Source organism: Lytechinus pictus, chromosome 7, assembly GCF_037042905.1.
Source record: "Lytechinus pictus isolate F3 Inbred chromosome 7, Lp3.0, whole genome shotgun sequence".
Lineage (NCBI taxonomy): Eukaryota > Metazoa > Echinodermata > Echinoidea > Temnopleuroida > Toxopneustidae > Lytechinus > Lytechinus pictus.
The window spans coordinates 47,498,364-47,516,393 of NC_087251.1; the positions used below are offsets into that span (position 1 = coordinate 47,498,364).

Genomic DNA, 18,030 nt, shown 5'->3' on the forward strand with positions numbered 1-18,030 from the left:
AGATCATTCTACCAGCTGCCGTGTTAAAGTGAAACTTTCCTCTCCAAACTGGCAGCCGAGATGAAACGCAGCCTTTCAGGTTTGAGAGGATTTGACATGCCGAGTAATGTCAGAGAAAAACAACTAGGCATGATGACATATCTCCAGGCACATTGAGCAATGACTTGGTCGTTCATGTTTGTCGCAAGAAACAAATCCAGTGTGACACAGAAAGTGCACATTTATTTTGGCAACTACATCACCCGTAGGTCAAAGGATGTTGCTTAAAGGCCTAGTCCATCCCCAACATGTTGATTTGAAATAAATCTAAAGAGAATCAAAGAGACATAAACCTGAAAATTTCATTTAAAGTCAGATGTGAAATTAATAGAGTTATGACAGGGTATTCTTGAATTATGTGACATACATACGTTTCCTCAAATGTGCAGCATTATAAGGTTTGATTTATCCCTGAACATAACACCTAAAAAGCAGTTTAAATGAATATACACATGCTTTCATGTTTATAATCTTCATAATTTGATAAATCACTTGCACAGACCCTATGGTCTTTCCCAATCCAATAACTCTACAAAAGTGATTTACCTGTCTCCTCCTAAATACCGAGACAGGTCAAAATGAATATTGAAATACACTATAAAAAATTTTGTTGTTGCTAATTAAATAATACCACAGAAGTATGAGAATGGTCATGGCAATCAAACAACTTTCACCTGCATATCTCTACATCAGTCAGTTGCTAGGCAACCAAGGAGTCTAGAAGGACCGATGAAGCTGTGAATAGATTTCATATGAAGAGAAATAAGTACTCCTGAATGCCGAACATTCCAATGTATAATATCTCTCTGTTGTGTCACTTCCACCATGGACCTACCATGCTTCCACGTAGTCACAAGACCAATTGCTGAGCCTTGTTCACATTTGCCCCAATAAGTCATCTTTGAAAACAAATCTGCAGTGCCAGTGAAAATTCTAAGAGCTGTGTTACCATAACCTGTATCAGACACCCTGAGTAATTAATACGATTTATTAATTCATCTATTCATTACTTTTATCATTCATCTATTCATTCAACTTTAGGCCTATATTTTATTGATGTGTTTATTCTTTCTTTCATTCATTCATTCATTCATCCATCCATCCATTTATTTTTTGTATTTATTTATTCGTTCGTTCGTTCATTCATTCATTAATTTATTTATTTCTTATTTCACTCATTCATTCATACATCATACAATCATTTATCTTTTAACATTTCTATTTTCAATTTCTATCTATCAATCAGTCTATCTATTTAAATATAGATTCTCTCAGTAATACTCTTTGAAATGTACAATTTATTTTGTTATGCACAGTACAATACAGGCCTATTATTATCGAAGCTGTGCAATGTAAATGCTCTTTAATTACTATCATCATTATTCATTCATTTATCTGTAACCTTCTTAATATATTTAGTCATTTATTTATTTATTTGTTTATTTATTAATTTACTTACTTAATTAATCATTGAATTATTTATTTATTCATTCATTCATTTATTTATTGGCGGAAGAGGAAGGAGCACTAAGTGTAACAGGCTACGTGTGAACATGACTCTACTCTAACAGCACATACTACAGTTATTCCTACCAAATGACTTGGTTTGTCATATGCTTTTCACACTGCACTTTTTTCCCTTAACCCCAGGAAATTGGTGGTGCTAAGGGGGGGTCTTAGCCCCACCAATTTCCTGGGGTTAAGCTTAGCCCACTTCGTTTTCACACTACGTTTTAGCAAAGTGGGCTAGCACGGTAAATACTACGGTACTATCTGGCCCTGCAAAAAAGCAGGGTTAGCCGGCTTATTGTGGTGCGAGCACCACAATTGCGGTGCTAAGAGATGCTGTGTGAAATGAAACAGGGCTAAGCAAAAGTGGGGCTAAGCATTAGCCAATCACAGAAGTCGAAATTGCACGTTAATCGCGCTCTGTATGGTAAAATCATCAATATTTATGAGCTGTGTGATTGCCCGGGGTTAAAGCGTTAACCCCGGCTAAGCAATAGTACGGGGTTAAGAAAGACAGTGTGAATCGAAAAAAAGATAGTATGGGGTCAAGGATAGTCCGGGGTTAAGGATAGTATGGGGTTAAGGAAATGCAGTGTGAAAAGCATATCAGAGAATACCACCGCCAGACCCCTGTTGTGGAAATGGTTATGAGTACCCGCTGTGAGCTCCCTATGCATCTTGACTGGAGGCTAGAAAACAGACGGGGGTTTGAATGCTTTCTAACTGCTGGGGTGAATGAGCCAATTTGTACCAATAACAGTCAATATTTCCTTTCATTTTGCTATCAAACATAATCCCACTACTATGTGACAAGTACTTGTGATACTCACAACGTTGACGTATGTATGCAATACGCTAAATATGCATTTCAGTGGCAAGATAAATCAGGCCTTCATTTGCCTCGTATTATTTTTAGCATTGATCCAATGCAAAAGGTTGCTTGCGTATTATCCAAATAAAACCTTCAATATTGCATCTCAATTCATTAATCATACAGGCCTCTACATACATTTTTTTCTAATTATGTTTTTTATGCCCCCCCCCCAAAAAAAAATGTGACTACGGCTTGGTCTTCAGGTCTCCTTTATGAACCAATGAAAGTGAAACAATGCCTATGATATAGAGGCCTACATTCATATTTTTATACAAGTAGGCTAAAAACATTTATATTGTTGAATATATTAACAATCTATCTCATTACAAATTACAGATGCTATACTGAGGTTTGCATTGCACTCTGACCAGACTTACACAATTCTAATGATTGTAAATAATCAATCTGATGTATGGCTGGCATAAAACATGTATAGAAAATATTTCTGTTGAATCAGGGACCTTTTTAATGGTTAATCATTGATTTTTTCCTCACCATTTTACAAAATAGAGACTGTTGAATAGATTTGACCTCAAATTTTCAAATACCTTCGCACCATCCTAGACTCTGTTTTGTGTGTATGAATTATGGTTTTCTTAGTAAAGGAGAAGGAAACTGTTCATTTTGTGTGTTTTTTTTTCACTCATCTTTTGTTTTTAATTTCATTATTAAAAAACAAATTATGATCAAATAAATGGATATATAGAAATTGAATACTTAAAGGTATTGTTTAACTTTGTGAGCAGCCGATTTAAAAAATTCTCAAACCAAGATGAAACATGTGTACAAGTATATGTATTAGAACTAATAAACCCTGAAAACAACCATTATTGAGAATGAAAAGCTAAAACTACAAGGCAAACCCCGATTTTGTAAATAGGCGTCTATAAGACGCCTAAATAGTACACATAAGTGTATGGGATGAAATTAAGATGGTGTTTTTGGTCACTTTATATTTCAATTTTTGAAGCACTAAATAATTATTTTCAAATGCAATTTTTTTCTGGGCTTCATTTTTGTAACACATCACAGACACAGGTGACAAGTGTGACCTTCTAGCTCAGATTTTTAAAAAGTCAAACCAATGTTAACCAATCACTTTAAGGAAATACGGACTGCACCATACATTCGCATTTCCTGAATCATTTTCTATGTACACACACTAAATATGTAATCTGTTAACTTCATTACAATGTAAGGGGAATGACAACAGTCATGATGGAGCAAGGCTGTACAGAGCCATGTAACACACAGATTAGTGTTTGATTGTAGTACTGTTTTTATGATCAATTACATTGATTATTGTGTGCAATCAATGGCACAAACCAACGATACGATCAATCACTACGCTTTGTGTAAGCAGGACCCAGAAATTCTCCTCCAGCACTGTCATCATGAGTCATTTCGCTTTTCTTGGTAAAGTGTATCGTGAATGTCATCACGGCCATTGTGTGGAAAAACATCATCTCGGCCGGCCGGCTGACATCGGCTGAGTGAATGGTCAAATTACCCAGAATGCCTCTCGCATGTCTCACCAGATGCCCTAAAGTGAAACCAATTCGGGATGAAATTATTTCTCTTATTAATCAAAAAGAAAACACCAATATTGCACCTACCACTTTTCAGAAAATGTTTGATATACATATATTCCTCCTGTTAAAATATTACATATATATGATATATCTGTAAATTTAAAAATAAACACTTGAGTGTCCATGGTTTTAAGGCTCTGTTGAAATGTAACATTGTCTTAGAATATTATCTTGGCAAGAAACAAGAACAAGTGGAACGCCTCTGGCAGTCTCGCCTGCATTACGCAATTTAATATAGCAGCAGTGCTAACTTTGAAAACTACTATAAAATAATCATTCACAAAAACATCATTCATATAATGACATAATACCACGTTCATTGACCATAAATGACAATTGAACGGAGACTTAAGACTGTCAACTACACCCATGTCCACATTTCATTCACTCTATCCATAAACTTTCAAAGTTATGATGGCACTTCAACAATTACCCCAACATGGCCTAAGTTTATTGACCTTAACTGACCTTTGACTTGGTTTTGTGACCTGAAACTCACAGGGGATGTTCAGTGATGCTTGATTACTCTTATATCCCAAGTTTTATGAACTAGATCCATAAACTTTCAGAGTTAGGATGGTAATTTAACAAATACCCCCAACACGGCCAAAGTTCATTGACCCTAAATGACCTTTGACCTTGGTCATGTGACCTGAAACTCAGACAGGATGTTCACTAATACTTGATTAACCTTATGTCCAAGTTTCATGGACTAGATCCATAAACTTTCATAGTTATGATAGTAATTCAACAAATACCACCGCCGCCGCCGCCACCGCCGCCGTCGGAAAAGCGGCGCCTATAGTCTCGCTCTGCTATGCAGGCGAGACAAAAACTTGCTCTCCATTTCCAAAAGTGGAGATCTAATTTGAGTACCTAATTTTATGTTTCACTCCTGGTTGCTTTGTGTATATATTGTCTTTTTTTTTTTCTTCTTCTTTTTTTTCCACATGATTTGTAATTTCGTATCTGTAATTATTTTGTAACTGTTGATGTTGATTTATGTATTCAATAAATATTGAAAGTTAAAAAAAAACATCTGCATCGATTCACATTATCATACCTCCATGATCATACTGGAATTTTGAAGAATACAATGTTTCTTTAATGACAGTCATCATGGTCATCATGTGGAAAAACATCCTCTCTGCCAGGATGACTGCTGCTGAATGGTCAGATTACCAAGGATGCCTCTTGCATGTCTCATCAATTTCTACATCAATTTCCATTATCATACCTCCATGATCTTACATTTTTGGAGAATACAATGTTGCTTTAATGACATTCAATGCTGCCACAAATTTGCAGGGAGTCGAGCGGAAATGAGTGATTGCTCCGTGAGTCAACCCAACCCGTCCCAGACGATATCAATGTTAAGACCTCAGAGTTCAACATCACCTTTGTAATCCTCACATAGGCCGTGACGCAACAAGGCATTAGCTGTATAACCATATTCGCTACATGGACCTCATGCCTATGTAATTACAGATTACTACTCCCCATGAAGGCCGTTTCAAAGTTTGCTCAAAATGGAATCTACGTGCGATTCAGCATGCCATCTTGTGTGGATAGAGTTAAGAGGAATCAAATGTTGGATCTTGTGTCCCGCCGCAAATTACATCCTGTAATTCTGCATGGGCCGATTGGAAAATTGTCAAACATCATCACCTCCTACATCCTAATATATTCATTAAATGAGAGCAAGTACATCACAAAACCCACATACTCTAAATCACCCTTTGCGACTTTCTACGACTGATATTGCAAACACTCTGAATAGAAGTCTTGGGGCACTTGTTTGTAGCCTGGCAAAGTTTATATTTCGAACAAAACACAAATCTAATCATTTGAAACACAGTAATAATATGTCAGAAAACAAACCGGGATCACATACTATAGAATTTCATATTTCAGTCATTGGAATTAGATAGAATAGATACTAACAGCTCTCTAAATTCCATGATATTTCTGAGAGGGGTGGAGCTTCTTCTCTATTTTGAGACAAGTGACAGGACTAAAAAAAGTATTCAAGGTACAACAGGTTGAATGTACCGTACTGGATTAAATAAAGATGAAAGATTATAAAGCAACAGCAATTTCACTAAATTTCATTACTTCATGCTAAGAGTTCTATTCAATGTCATCAGGAATATTAAAGCAATGAGTGATTTTATAATGTCACCTCCCCACTTTTTATTTTTCTATTCTTGAAGAGAAATAAAATTATGATGTTTATCAAGGAGTTGTCACTCCTTGGTAATACAAAAGAATAAGTTGGGGGTAATGACATCGTCAGCTTACTAATTGCATATTCATGAAGGCATGCAGAAAAGCATTTAACCAAAATAATGCAAAACTATGAAATGGCTTTTTATTCATCATCAGTTTTTGATGTAATATTCAGTGATTTGATTGCAAGTTTGATTTTACTCTCTCTCTTCAAATATAATTTTCAGCTCAAGAAACAAAATCTTCACAAAATCACTGTGACTACTTTTTGTAGAGAAATTATTTTTGCTAGGAACTTGGAAGAATTAGGCAAATGTCAATGGAACATTTTTGGGCCCATTTTCAAGTATTATCAGAGATTTTCACTTATGAATTTACCTTCAGCCAATCAGATGCAAGGATTTGCAATAGCTTATAAAAGTTGTCTGTGAAAACCACAGGCTATCTGCTTCATGGAGGATTCGGAATTCAGCAAACTTCAGGGGTGGGTTTCATGAACAGTTTTTGACAGTGATTTTCAATAACCAATTTTCCTTCAGCCAATCAGATTCAAGGATTTCCAGTAGCTTATAACAGTTACCAGTGAAGAACACTGCCTATTCATTTCATGAAATGCTGCTCCCGTGGTCTTTGAACTCACCTGGGCAGGTTTGGTGTCTTGGCTGGCTGCTTCCGGGGCTGCTGCGTTAGACTCACCCCCAGCTTCTTGTGGGGCAGGGCTTGCCGCCGCTGCTGCTGCTGGTTCAGCTGGGCTCTCTGTCGGTTTACTTTCTTCTCCAGCCGTGGTTTGCCCTTCTTCTGCCTTTCCACCCTGCAAAAGAGTCAATGAAAAGGATGGAAATTGTATCAAATATATAATCACATAAGAGGTGTTTTGACTAGAGGATAAATCCCCTGACTTCGAACCACAAGGTCCATGTCTGTAACCCACCATGGCACTCGTGTCCTTTGGCAAGGAGTCTTTCTCCATTTGCCATGCTCCACCCACGTGTATATTAAATGGGTATACCCAGTAAGAAGAGTAGCTATGCCTAAGTTTGGATAATGGTATGCTTCACATAGAAACATTTCATTAACCTCTATATCAATGTTGCATATTATCATTATCATCATTAAAAAATTCTTAGATATTTACGCTGCATGCTGTTATTATAGATCATCATGGAACTATAGATTTACAACAAGTGGAATGCCTCTGGCCGTCTCACCTGCATCACGCGATTCAATATAGCAGCAGTGCTGATTTTGAAAACTACTATAACTCGCACAAGATGTTCAGTGATACTTGGTTACTCTTATTTCCACGTTTTATGAACTAGACCAATACACTTATAGAGATATGATGGCAATTCAACAAATACCCCCAACGTGGCCAAAGTTCTTTGACCTTACATGACCTTTGACCTTGATCATGTGACCTGAAACTCGCACAGGATGTTCAATGATACTTGATTACTATTATGTCCAAGTTTTATGAACTAGACCAACACACTTTCAAATTTATGGCTGTAATTCAACAAATACCCCAATTTGGCCAAAGTTCATTGACCCTAAATGACCTTTGACCTTGATCATGTGACCTGAAACTTGCACAGGATGTTCGGTAATACTTGATTACTATTATGTCCAAGTTTCATGAATCAGATCCATAAACTTTCAAAGTTATGATGGTAATTCAACAGATACCCCCAATTCGGCCAAAGTTCATTGACCCTAAATGACCTTTGACCTTGGTCATGTGACGTGAAACTCATGCAGGATGTTCAGTGATACTTGATTAACCTTATGTATAAGTTTCATGAACTAGGTCCATATATTTTCTAAGTTATGATGACATTTCAAAAACTTAACCTTAGGTTAAGATTTTGATGTTGATTCCCCCAACATGGTCTAAGTTCATTGACCCTAAATGACCTTTGACCTTGGTCATGTGACATGAAACTCAGGCAGGATGTTCAGTAATACTTGATTAACCTTATGGCCAAGTTTCATGAACTAGGTCCATATACTTTCTAAGTTATGCTGTCATTTCAAAAACTTAACCTCAGGTTAAGATTTGGTGTTGACGCCGCCGCCGCCGCCGCCGTCGCCGTCGGAAAAGCGGCGCCTATAGTCTCACTCTGCTATGCAGGTGAGACAAAAATTGACATGATAAGTATAAATCTTTTAAAACGATTAGGGCTAAATATTATGACTATAAAGAATTTTAATAAAGAAGCTATGTGATGAACAAAAGATGGACCCAAGCGATTGCTGGAGACAACCCAGTGAATTTGCTACATCACCCTGCTCAACAAGAAACCAAATAGACTGTATGAATTAATGGCCACGGCTCACTGACAACCTCTTGAGGGAAAAAATGCATTGCCCTGAGATTTTACAGAGCAGAGCCAAGAAGCAGGGTGACCCATATTACATTAAGTTGGGAGAAAATAAATAATAAGTATGTAATAATTATTACTGGTGTTAAGTGGATGGGACAAACTGGAATCCAAAGCAATGTGGACGTAGGCTATTTATCTTTCCAAGAAGCCAAAGTGGAGCTAAAAATAGCATGAACATTCAAAATGCCAACGACAAGACGATTAGGTGATTATTTGCTTTATAATCCACATCTGGAATTATTTGATTGTATGTTCTTCACAAAAATTGTTGGTGGGAGAATCCAGAGTAGCAATTGAGAACAGTCACACATGATTCATTCACACACACACACACACACATGTATACCACTTCGTATTTGACCTATAATATAAGCACTCAAACCACTAATCCATTCTATAGCTCAGGTCTAAAGTAGATCTAGAACTACTATTACCATCATTTCTACATGATATTACGCAAAATAAATCCTGCAACTACCAGGCCATGCATCAGAAAATCACGTAAAAATCAATGCTAGGCTTAAGTTGAAAAAGCCCTTATACCTGCCATCAAATTATCATCATTAGGGTTTTAAGTAGATTTGTGACAAGTGACAACCAGTTAACATTTGTACCAATCTGTAAACCATCTTTACTCAACAATGCACAAGGTGGCATAGCTCTCATCAGACCCATCTCAATAATTGGTAAAGGCATCCTTACAACACAGTCACATAGCAAACAGACTTCAGACAGACAAAAGCTTATTACCTTTTTTTTCAAATGACATACACCAGCGGTCGGTGTGAAGCCGTTTTCCTTGGTGTGACTGGAGCATCCATTCCAGACATCACGTACAGGTTCACACTAATCTACATGTAGATAAACCAGGAACCCGTAACACAATGCTAGCAATGATCATAGAACAAATTTTCACGATTGATTGCATTGAGTACAATGTACAATCAATCGCTAAAATCAAGCGTACGATCAATCGTTATGCTTTGTGTTACGGAGCCCTGATAATCATTTAATTTAGGCCTAAAGGGAACTGTCTCTTTCAGGTTTATATTTTTATTCAAAATCAGCTTCCTCATTTGCATTTATCCTATTTAATCTATACATCACTGCATTAATAGGATTGATTGTGAAAAAAACTGATATGAAAAAACAAGTTCAACATCTAACACTTGAACTTTGTATCAAGCACTGGGAACCCTTTAACATGTACAAGGAAAATTTTATCTCTTGTTAAATTTGTTCTTCTTCCTTTTTCTACCTCCATGTTCTAACCACTGTCAAAAGGTAAACCCTTTAAAGTTCATATTTGTACATGTAGGCATAGAGGCTGTTTTCACTACGTTCCTAAAACTAGTTTAGTGGAAACTAGTGTAACGCGTAGTGAGAATGGTCAAAGCGGTCTTGGAAGCGATCTTCCAAACCAGTTTGGAAAACCACCTCGCGATGTAGTTTTCAAGATCGCTTTGCCTCGTTAAACTGGTTTTAGCGTAAGTGAGGACACAACCGTTCTTCGGGAAGCGATCTTCGCACATTTTGAGTGCGCTTCTCCACACGACAGGTGTAGAACGCCTATGCTGCAGTTTCGAATTTCGCGCGAAACGTGTCACCCCACTGAGAGCATTTCCATAGCAACAAGAGCGCTTTACGTGAAGTGATTTTGAAAAACACTTTCGTGTGATCAAGTGGGAACGCTAGCAAAGCGATCTTCCAAAGTGGTTTCCTGAATCGGTATCCAGTAAACTAGTTTTAGAAAGCGTAATGAGAACGGCCTCATATACAGTGGCGGTAACAAGTTTGTGAACCCCCACTAGAAAATACACTCCTCCTTGCTGAGTGTTGAACGGAGACAACAACACTTGTTAGAGTGACAGGCTTAAACAACAAGCTTAAAATTTTAAACGGTGCTTTTACAGTGTTTTTCATGCATATGAATTCTAATGCCTCAAATCGAATGATCGTACGGTGAAATCAAACGGGGTTACGAGTTCTTGATCTGATTTGATTTTGTGCATAAGTAGAAATAGCACAAAGGCTATTAAGCCATGGATCACTTGAATAAATTGGAAATGTTGTTTTTGTATCATAGGTTTCATAAAAAGTCCACTGTAGTGTCATATTATCAATAAGCTTAGTTATCAATACTGAATGATATGTAATAATGTATAAGGAGAGTAGGGTCTGATGTAAATTGATACCCATTCATACCAGTATTTCAGCCAATAACCAATCCCACCGCTGCCACTGATTGGCATGCTGTGAGTGTAAGGTTTCGCTAAACCACGGCCTCTCACTCTAAAGTCCCATCAATGAATACCCATGAAGGCTTTATGAGTTGCAGTTAACGATGGGTAACACATTAATGAGTAGTAGTGTCATAAACCTGACACACTAATTAAAAGGCAATGATGTGATGCAGTCATGTCCAATTTGGCTTGTCCCGGTTATAGATACATGGAAACTCACATGAACTTACAATTGATAATCTTTTTTTCTACTGGTTTTAGTCCTAAGTGGGTCTGTGTGCATTGTGTGCAATGTATTCAAATCTCACACTTAATGCATAATTATTGCATATCTTTCAATTATCATTATCATAATGGTGTAATTCATTTTATGTTTTTAATATTATTGAGGGTCCTGATATATGTAGGATCTTTGACACTGTAAGCCTCTGTAAGCATGGATAAAAAAGTTAACAAAAGTGAGAATAGCTTCAAGCCATCTTTAATTTTAATGAAGTAATCAAAGAATACCAAAGTCAATAGAGGTGGGAATAATGTCAAGCCGTCTTTTATCAGCAACCGAATGCCCCCATCTGCTACATACATGTACATGTTCAAACAACTAATTCCATGATAACGAAGTTCCCAGGGAAATACTTTCTTGTAGAAAAAAAAATTCACAGTGAGCAACATTAGGTGTAAATACTAAATACAGATTAAAATGAAACTTGATTTTTACAATTCCACCACTGTACTACACTCAGATACCTACAATAACTGCAAGATTTAAGCCTGAAGGAGGAAGATGATACATGAAAAAGAATATTTTTCTTTTCTCAAAAATTGTTCTTTGCTCTAGATTAGATTGCAAGCTTATTAACCTTGATGGCAGAATTGGCAGGTTGGAAATATGACCACATTTTCTGTATGATCTTGAATTTCATGAGCAGGATTCCTTCCCTTTATCAAGGGTACGAGATGGTGGTTCTTTGTTGATTATCGGAAAATCCTGTTTCCTTTTCCTGTTCCAAAAAGGTACATAACCTTCATTTCAAGTGATGCTAAGGTGATTATCAAACTGAATATAGGTCATTGCAATACCTTCAGCAAAACCATTTCAAGTTTTATACAAAAAGAAAAGAAGGGGGGGGGGAAGTTGGAGCAAAAGGTAACAGTAAAACCCATATCAAAGATTTATTAAAAAAAAAAGGCTTTGCAGATTTATAATGCTCCATTTTAACAATCATCTGAACTGAATGGACATATCTAATATTTTCAAGTTTGATATAGAAGGTACATGTGAAAGATGATATACTCAAATTCTGTTAGATTATCTAATTTAGTACAAGAAGGGATCACCTGCCATTTGCAAAGTTGGGCATGACTTTATAAATTGGCCCCATCCATAGAAGTGAGTATGGTTAAATTCTTTATTTTTGAAAGGGGATAGATCTAAACCGAAATGCAATGGATCATGTATTGATCTCACGGTAATGAATTGTCTTGTCTGTTCGTTCTGACAAGACCTGATTATGCCCATCAGAAATTCCACGACCTGGGTAATAGCACAGATCAAAATGAGATGACAATCAGAGTGAAAGTGAGTTAAAATGTGAATTACACATGCATAAGGAACTTGGTAACTTACATGTATCTGCATAAAATTGTTTCCGTCACTTTTCAGACTCTATCAGAATAAATATCTGTTATCAAGCTTTCAAGTGCTCTGCAATCAACTTTTATTTCAATAGTCCTGTAGTTTTGCCAAATACTCAATCCAAATCTAAGATCAAAATACCCATGGAATAAAGGAAGATTGACTCCATGCGGTAACTAGTATGTATAAAAAAAAGGTTATATGTGAACAGAAGCAGTATCAGGGAATGGGGGGGGGGGGGCGAATTGACCTCAAAGTGATATCAATTTTCTTCTTTTTTTTTTTAACCTCTGGTCATTGTAGAGATAAATGCCCCCCCCCAAAAAAAAAAAATTCACACCCTTCTTTTTTACATCCCAATTGCTCCATTTTTTTCTTCACAAATAGAGAAACCATACGGGGGGCAGTGAACCCCCACCCGTGGCCCACTGCCACTACAAGCTGTGCTGTATAGGCTTGTAAAATATATATGCACGGGGGGGGGGGGGGTGTACCCCCATCCGTGGCACACTGCCTCTACAAGCTGTGCTGTATAGGCTTGTAAAATATATATGCACATATTGGTTCTGACACACATTCGGGAGTAAACATTAATGTACTGATTCAACATCCACATGAATAAAAAAAGATTTTCGTTCTCACAAAATCGTTGCAGAGGCAATGGCTATATGGTCACACGGAATAATTTTCCAGGTATTGCATCGCAAATATTGCTCCACATTTTTTTATGACAGACTGCTACACAAAATTTTTGTTTAGCAATTTTATTATAGGTCTATAGTAGTTGAAATCTTTTCTCGTACATCAAGAAAGCCTAATCAAAATATTGCAAATTATAAAACATTCCCTTATCTCCCTGTACTTAGTCATTATATTTTGGATAGCTCTATGCACCAAGGATGTAAAAAAATCAATAAAAACACCTTTATATGACAAAACAGCACTATAGAAGCACAGAATAGCTTGATTAGATGGATGCATGATCCTGAGCCCACATCCATCCCTCTCATCAACTTCATCCATTAAAGATCAGAGTTCATTGACACCGTAGGTAGCTGTCATTAACCAGTAAGGGGTCTACGCTCGATGAGCAGAAGTCACATAATATCTTCCATTACTGTCAAACTTCATGTCAGTGCATGGACATACAATTCAGAATTTCATCTCACATGAGGGCAATAAGGATCCCCAATATAGCTGTTTTGACAATTGTAATATCAACACAAAGTAGCCCCTGACAGGTTTTTTATTAATTTTTCATCCACTCAGGACCCATTTTTTTATCCAAACCTATCTTTTAAATTCACATACATGTTATTCATAACTGGTCATGACCCAAACATGCAGCTCATGAATCCTGATGAGAGGTAAACTACGTTCTTCAGCTGACCAGACAATTCTATAATCCCTCATAATCCAATTATGCATCCCCACTATGTATTATGTAACCATCATTAATGTTTCATTAATTATTGTTTAACTCAGCATGGTGCACACAGATTTTATTACTAGCAACTGCTCTAATTTCTAGCCTCCTGATGCAAGGACTTATTCATCTAGCCCCCCCCCCCCACTTGCCAGGCCCAGCCCCCACCCCCCCAAAAAAAAATTAATAAACAAATAATTTATGATTGGTAACATGCAAACTAGTGATCTGCTACAATGTTTTATCATTTTATATCTTATCTTATATTATTTTTGTTTTGTTTGTATGTTTGTTTTATCTTCAATATTTTGCTATAATGTTTTATATATCTTCCTTCGTTTTTTATGTTCTTATATTAATTTCATCAAGGGGCCCCTTGCACAAGCTCTGCTTCTATGGGGTCCCAAACCTTTCATATTATATTCTCATTGCCAACCTTTGTACTAAATATTTATATTATATCACTTGATTGGTTTGAATTAACTTATATCACTTATATCACGTAAGTATGATTTATATCATTTTTTCTCACATGGCTGGACTCCTTGTGCAACATTTAAATTCATAGAAGAATTTTGAATACAAAGATACAATGGAATTCTTTTAGAAATTAATTCAAAGAAGTAATTTTATACTAAATATTCATTAAATGCCTGTAAATTCTGGAAAATCTTAATTTTGGATGAAACGATGGTCAGTAAACCAATTCCATATTTTTTCAAGCAATAAATTCAAATAATAAACAGGTCCATCTTTATCTTGCCCTCTGAATTCTGAAATTCAAGATGCTAGAAAATAATGAACCCAGCCCCACTGCCCCCTCCACTACCCCCCCCCCCCCTTCTCTCTCTCTCTCTCCCTCTTCCTCTCTCTCTCTCCAAGGTATGTGAGGATTCAACTGGTAAAGTAGCAGCTAATCTATGAAAAAAAATCCCAAGAAGATTCCATCTTTAAAGAATTAACGATGCAATCAGATGCAATCATGTGGAGTGGACGAAACAATGAGCTCTGTATGCTCGATAGATAGACCTACAGCATACGAGGCATACCATCATGTAACACATTTGTTTCTCACATTAGTAATTGGTCTACATTGGTGACTGACGAAGGACCAGGGTCCCCTCTCACAAAAGAGCTGTGATCGATTCCATCGATATCTTCCATCGATCTCAAATATGGAAAACCAACAATGTCATAATTCTTAATATACAGGAAATGTACACGTTACTGTAGAAGCAAAGAGAAAAACACTAATTTAATTTGTCGAGGCAATGATGCATCTAAGACCATGCATGCTTTAATAGAAAGAACTTTGAATGAATGTACATGTATGCATTTATGGCGTTGTTGGCTTTGCATAGTTGTCATTGATCGGATCTATTGCAGCCCCATGGTAAGACTGGGTCCAGGTATTCTATCAAAGGTACTCTCATGGATGTCAAGCCAGATAAACAACCTTTTCACACTCAATAGTGATGAATGAGCCACTGCCAACTGAAGATCATCCATCTGCTCTGGCTGCTAATTTATCAAAGGAGTGAAACAACGTCGCCATTATACACCGTTTTCTCTGCTTGTGAGGCATTTTTATGAATTGAAGAATAGTATGCTGTGTATAATGGTTCTATTCATAATACGTATTGAGCTTCTAGTATTAGTATTAAAGTTTATTAGATAACTAGAAAAAAAAATCAATACCAAAGATGAGTTATACCAACTGCTCTTTATGATAAAAATGGCCTTATGTGGGGAACATACAAAAGTGAAAGTTGCATTTTCCCTAATTCATTGCAATAATATGCAATTACCATTTGTAACGCAGTACCTGGGACAATCATAACTGTGTCTAGCTTGCCTTTTACTCCAGGATCAATGTGATTGCCAACTTGTATCATGGGCACTGGGCTATAAACCGAGGAAGTAGTTTGATTTGCAAGATTTGCAAAAGGACAGACGGACAGACTGACTAAACTAATAGTGATTATAATACCCCCCCCCCCCCTTCAAACTTCATTCAGCTGCTGTATAAAAGAAAGGTTTAGGGCTTGGGTTAAGTCTCGGTAAGGGTTAGTCTAGGTAAAGGCAATAGGAATCTGAATCAAGGTTGAAAGAATTCATAACGAAGGTTCATTCACAGTACAAGGTGTGACCATGAAGCTACCTCCATGGTGTGACTGTAGATGAAGTGCATAAAACAAAACTAAAAACTTTTAACAAATGATGAAATGCAAAAACAATTTATACACTGAAAAAGTACCCAAAAACGGTAAGTTGAGAAGAATAAAGATTAAAACTAATCCTAATAATCATTGATCCACCAATCTAAAAGTTACTACCAACTTTATCATGAAATAATATGGCAGAAATGACCTTGACACAAATCATGTATCAAGGATAAAAAAGAATGTTGTCACATTACATATAGAGAACAGTTAAATCCCTCTGTCAAACAGTCAAGGATTTGATGCAACACATAGACAAAAAGTCAAACAAGACATTGTTCTTCCCCTCTGGCTTCAAAACAAAACATCATAAGGAACGCTAAAATGTTCAGAGTGTCAACTGAAAATAAAAACCCTACATTTTGACCCTAAAGTATCTACTTACTAATGAAACAATCTACAAACTCATTAATAAACACCGGTACTTTCACAATACGAATTCTTTTCTATTTTGGTATTAAAGTTCCACAGTAAGGTCTCAAAACTTTCTTCCAAGACAAACAAAAACAAAACTTACTGCTAGGATTTTGATCTTTTCCTGCAGGTTTGTATCCACCGTATCGAGCCTCCTGTTGAGCGCTGCGATGGCCGCCCAGATAGCATTCAGGGCATCTTGTAAAGAATACTGGCTATTGGCAGCCATGGTTGTTGCCTTTCATGTAACCACACAAAAGCCTCAAGTTTAAAACAGAGAGATGGCGGCTTTCAACAAGGTACACAGGTTGAGTGCGGAAAGAATGAAGAGGATACCAGCTAGTGATTGGCAAACGGTAAAGATAGGCCCAAGTGAATCGCTCTGAATGCCAGGGTCTGGATATCTTTGATAGACTAACAGGCAGCGGCAGGCAGCGGGAGAAGCTCCAATTATTTTTCATACAATATTTTTCTTTCTCTCAACTCCACTCTCACTCACTCTCTCATTGGCTTGTCTTGTTCTCTTCATGAAGTTGACAAATGAGTTCTCTAAGGGTGGGGGGGGGGTTGGGTGCTTATACATCCCGAGAGAGGTGCAGTGCCGTATGGCTACAAGTTGAGGTTGAGGGTCCCATTTGGGTCATGTGACGATGATGTCATTGCTCAAACTCTCGCCCGAACTGTGAAGCTAACAGTGGGAAGCAGCATGGCTTTGGGGAGCATGTGAATATGAGAATGTGTGGTTCGATTCCTTGAGGTATGATTACGCTTCAAGGGGATACAATCCATACTCTTAATTCAATTTCTAAAAGTAACTCCAACATTCCACAACTTTTCTTGACAGAGAGTGATCCTCCAACACTTTGTTCGGATCAACAGCAAGATCTCGAGTGGATATCACTAAAAGAAACAGGGATAAAGCTCCTTATAAATCTACTCTCTTGAAAACTTGAAGCTTAAAAATAATTCATGATCTTCAGAACTTCCTCCATGTCCTTAGGCATGGGTCTTTCTTCTGTCCCCATTCTAAATGTCAAATACTTGGCACATGATCTCCAATAATTGCACACTATTAAGATCATCTACAACCTACATCAGTGACAAATATAGTACTCCCTTAACACTAGCAGCCCAAGTAACCTTCAAGTACCTCCTATAATAAAGGTCATTAAGGTGAAATTAAATTTTGACCCAAGAAATAACTAACAAATACCATAACTGGACTAAAACTGGTGCACAAATAATTCTTTAACCATTTTTCTTTCATTTGGCTTGAAATCCTAATCAATTATCAAGCTGTCCCTATTCCATGAAAGAAACACATTAATCCTATATGACTATAAGTATAATATACAGCTTTAACAAAACTGTCCCTATCGAAGAGCCAACTTGACATAGTCACTGAAACATACATGTATCTGCTGATGTGTTTCATAAAAAATATAGCCTAACTCCATCTTTG

The 18,030-nt window shown here is 36.9% G+C and overlaps 1 protein-coding gene across 3 annotated transcripts in view; it reads right to left on the minus strand.

Moving 5' to 3' along the window:
- Nucleotides 1–17,081, minus strand: part of LOC129264302 (cell surface glycoprotein 1-like) — a 38,679-nt gene extending 21,598 nt beyond the window's left edge. Inside the window, exons 1-2 of one of the 3 annotated variants that reach the window (XM_054902154.2) lie at nucleotides 16,672–17,081; nucleotides 6,884–7,054 (exon numbers count right to left, since the gene is read on the minus strand). In XM_054902154.2, coding sequence (XP_054758129.2) covers nucleotides 6,884–7,054; nucleotides 16,672–16,797 — 297 coding nt within the window. In that variant the 5' untranslated portion in view covers nucleotides 16,798–17,081. Of the gene's footprint in view, nucleotides 1–6,883; nucleotides 7,055–12,497; nucleotides 12,525–16,671 lie in introns of those variants that run through there. The other 2 variants (XM_054902153.2, XM_064102940.1) reach the window with 2 other exon arrangements.
- Nucleotides 17,082–18,030: the final 949 nt, after the last annotated feature.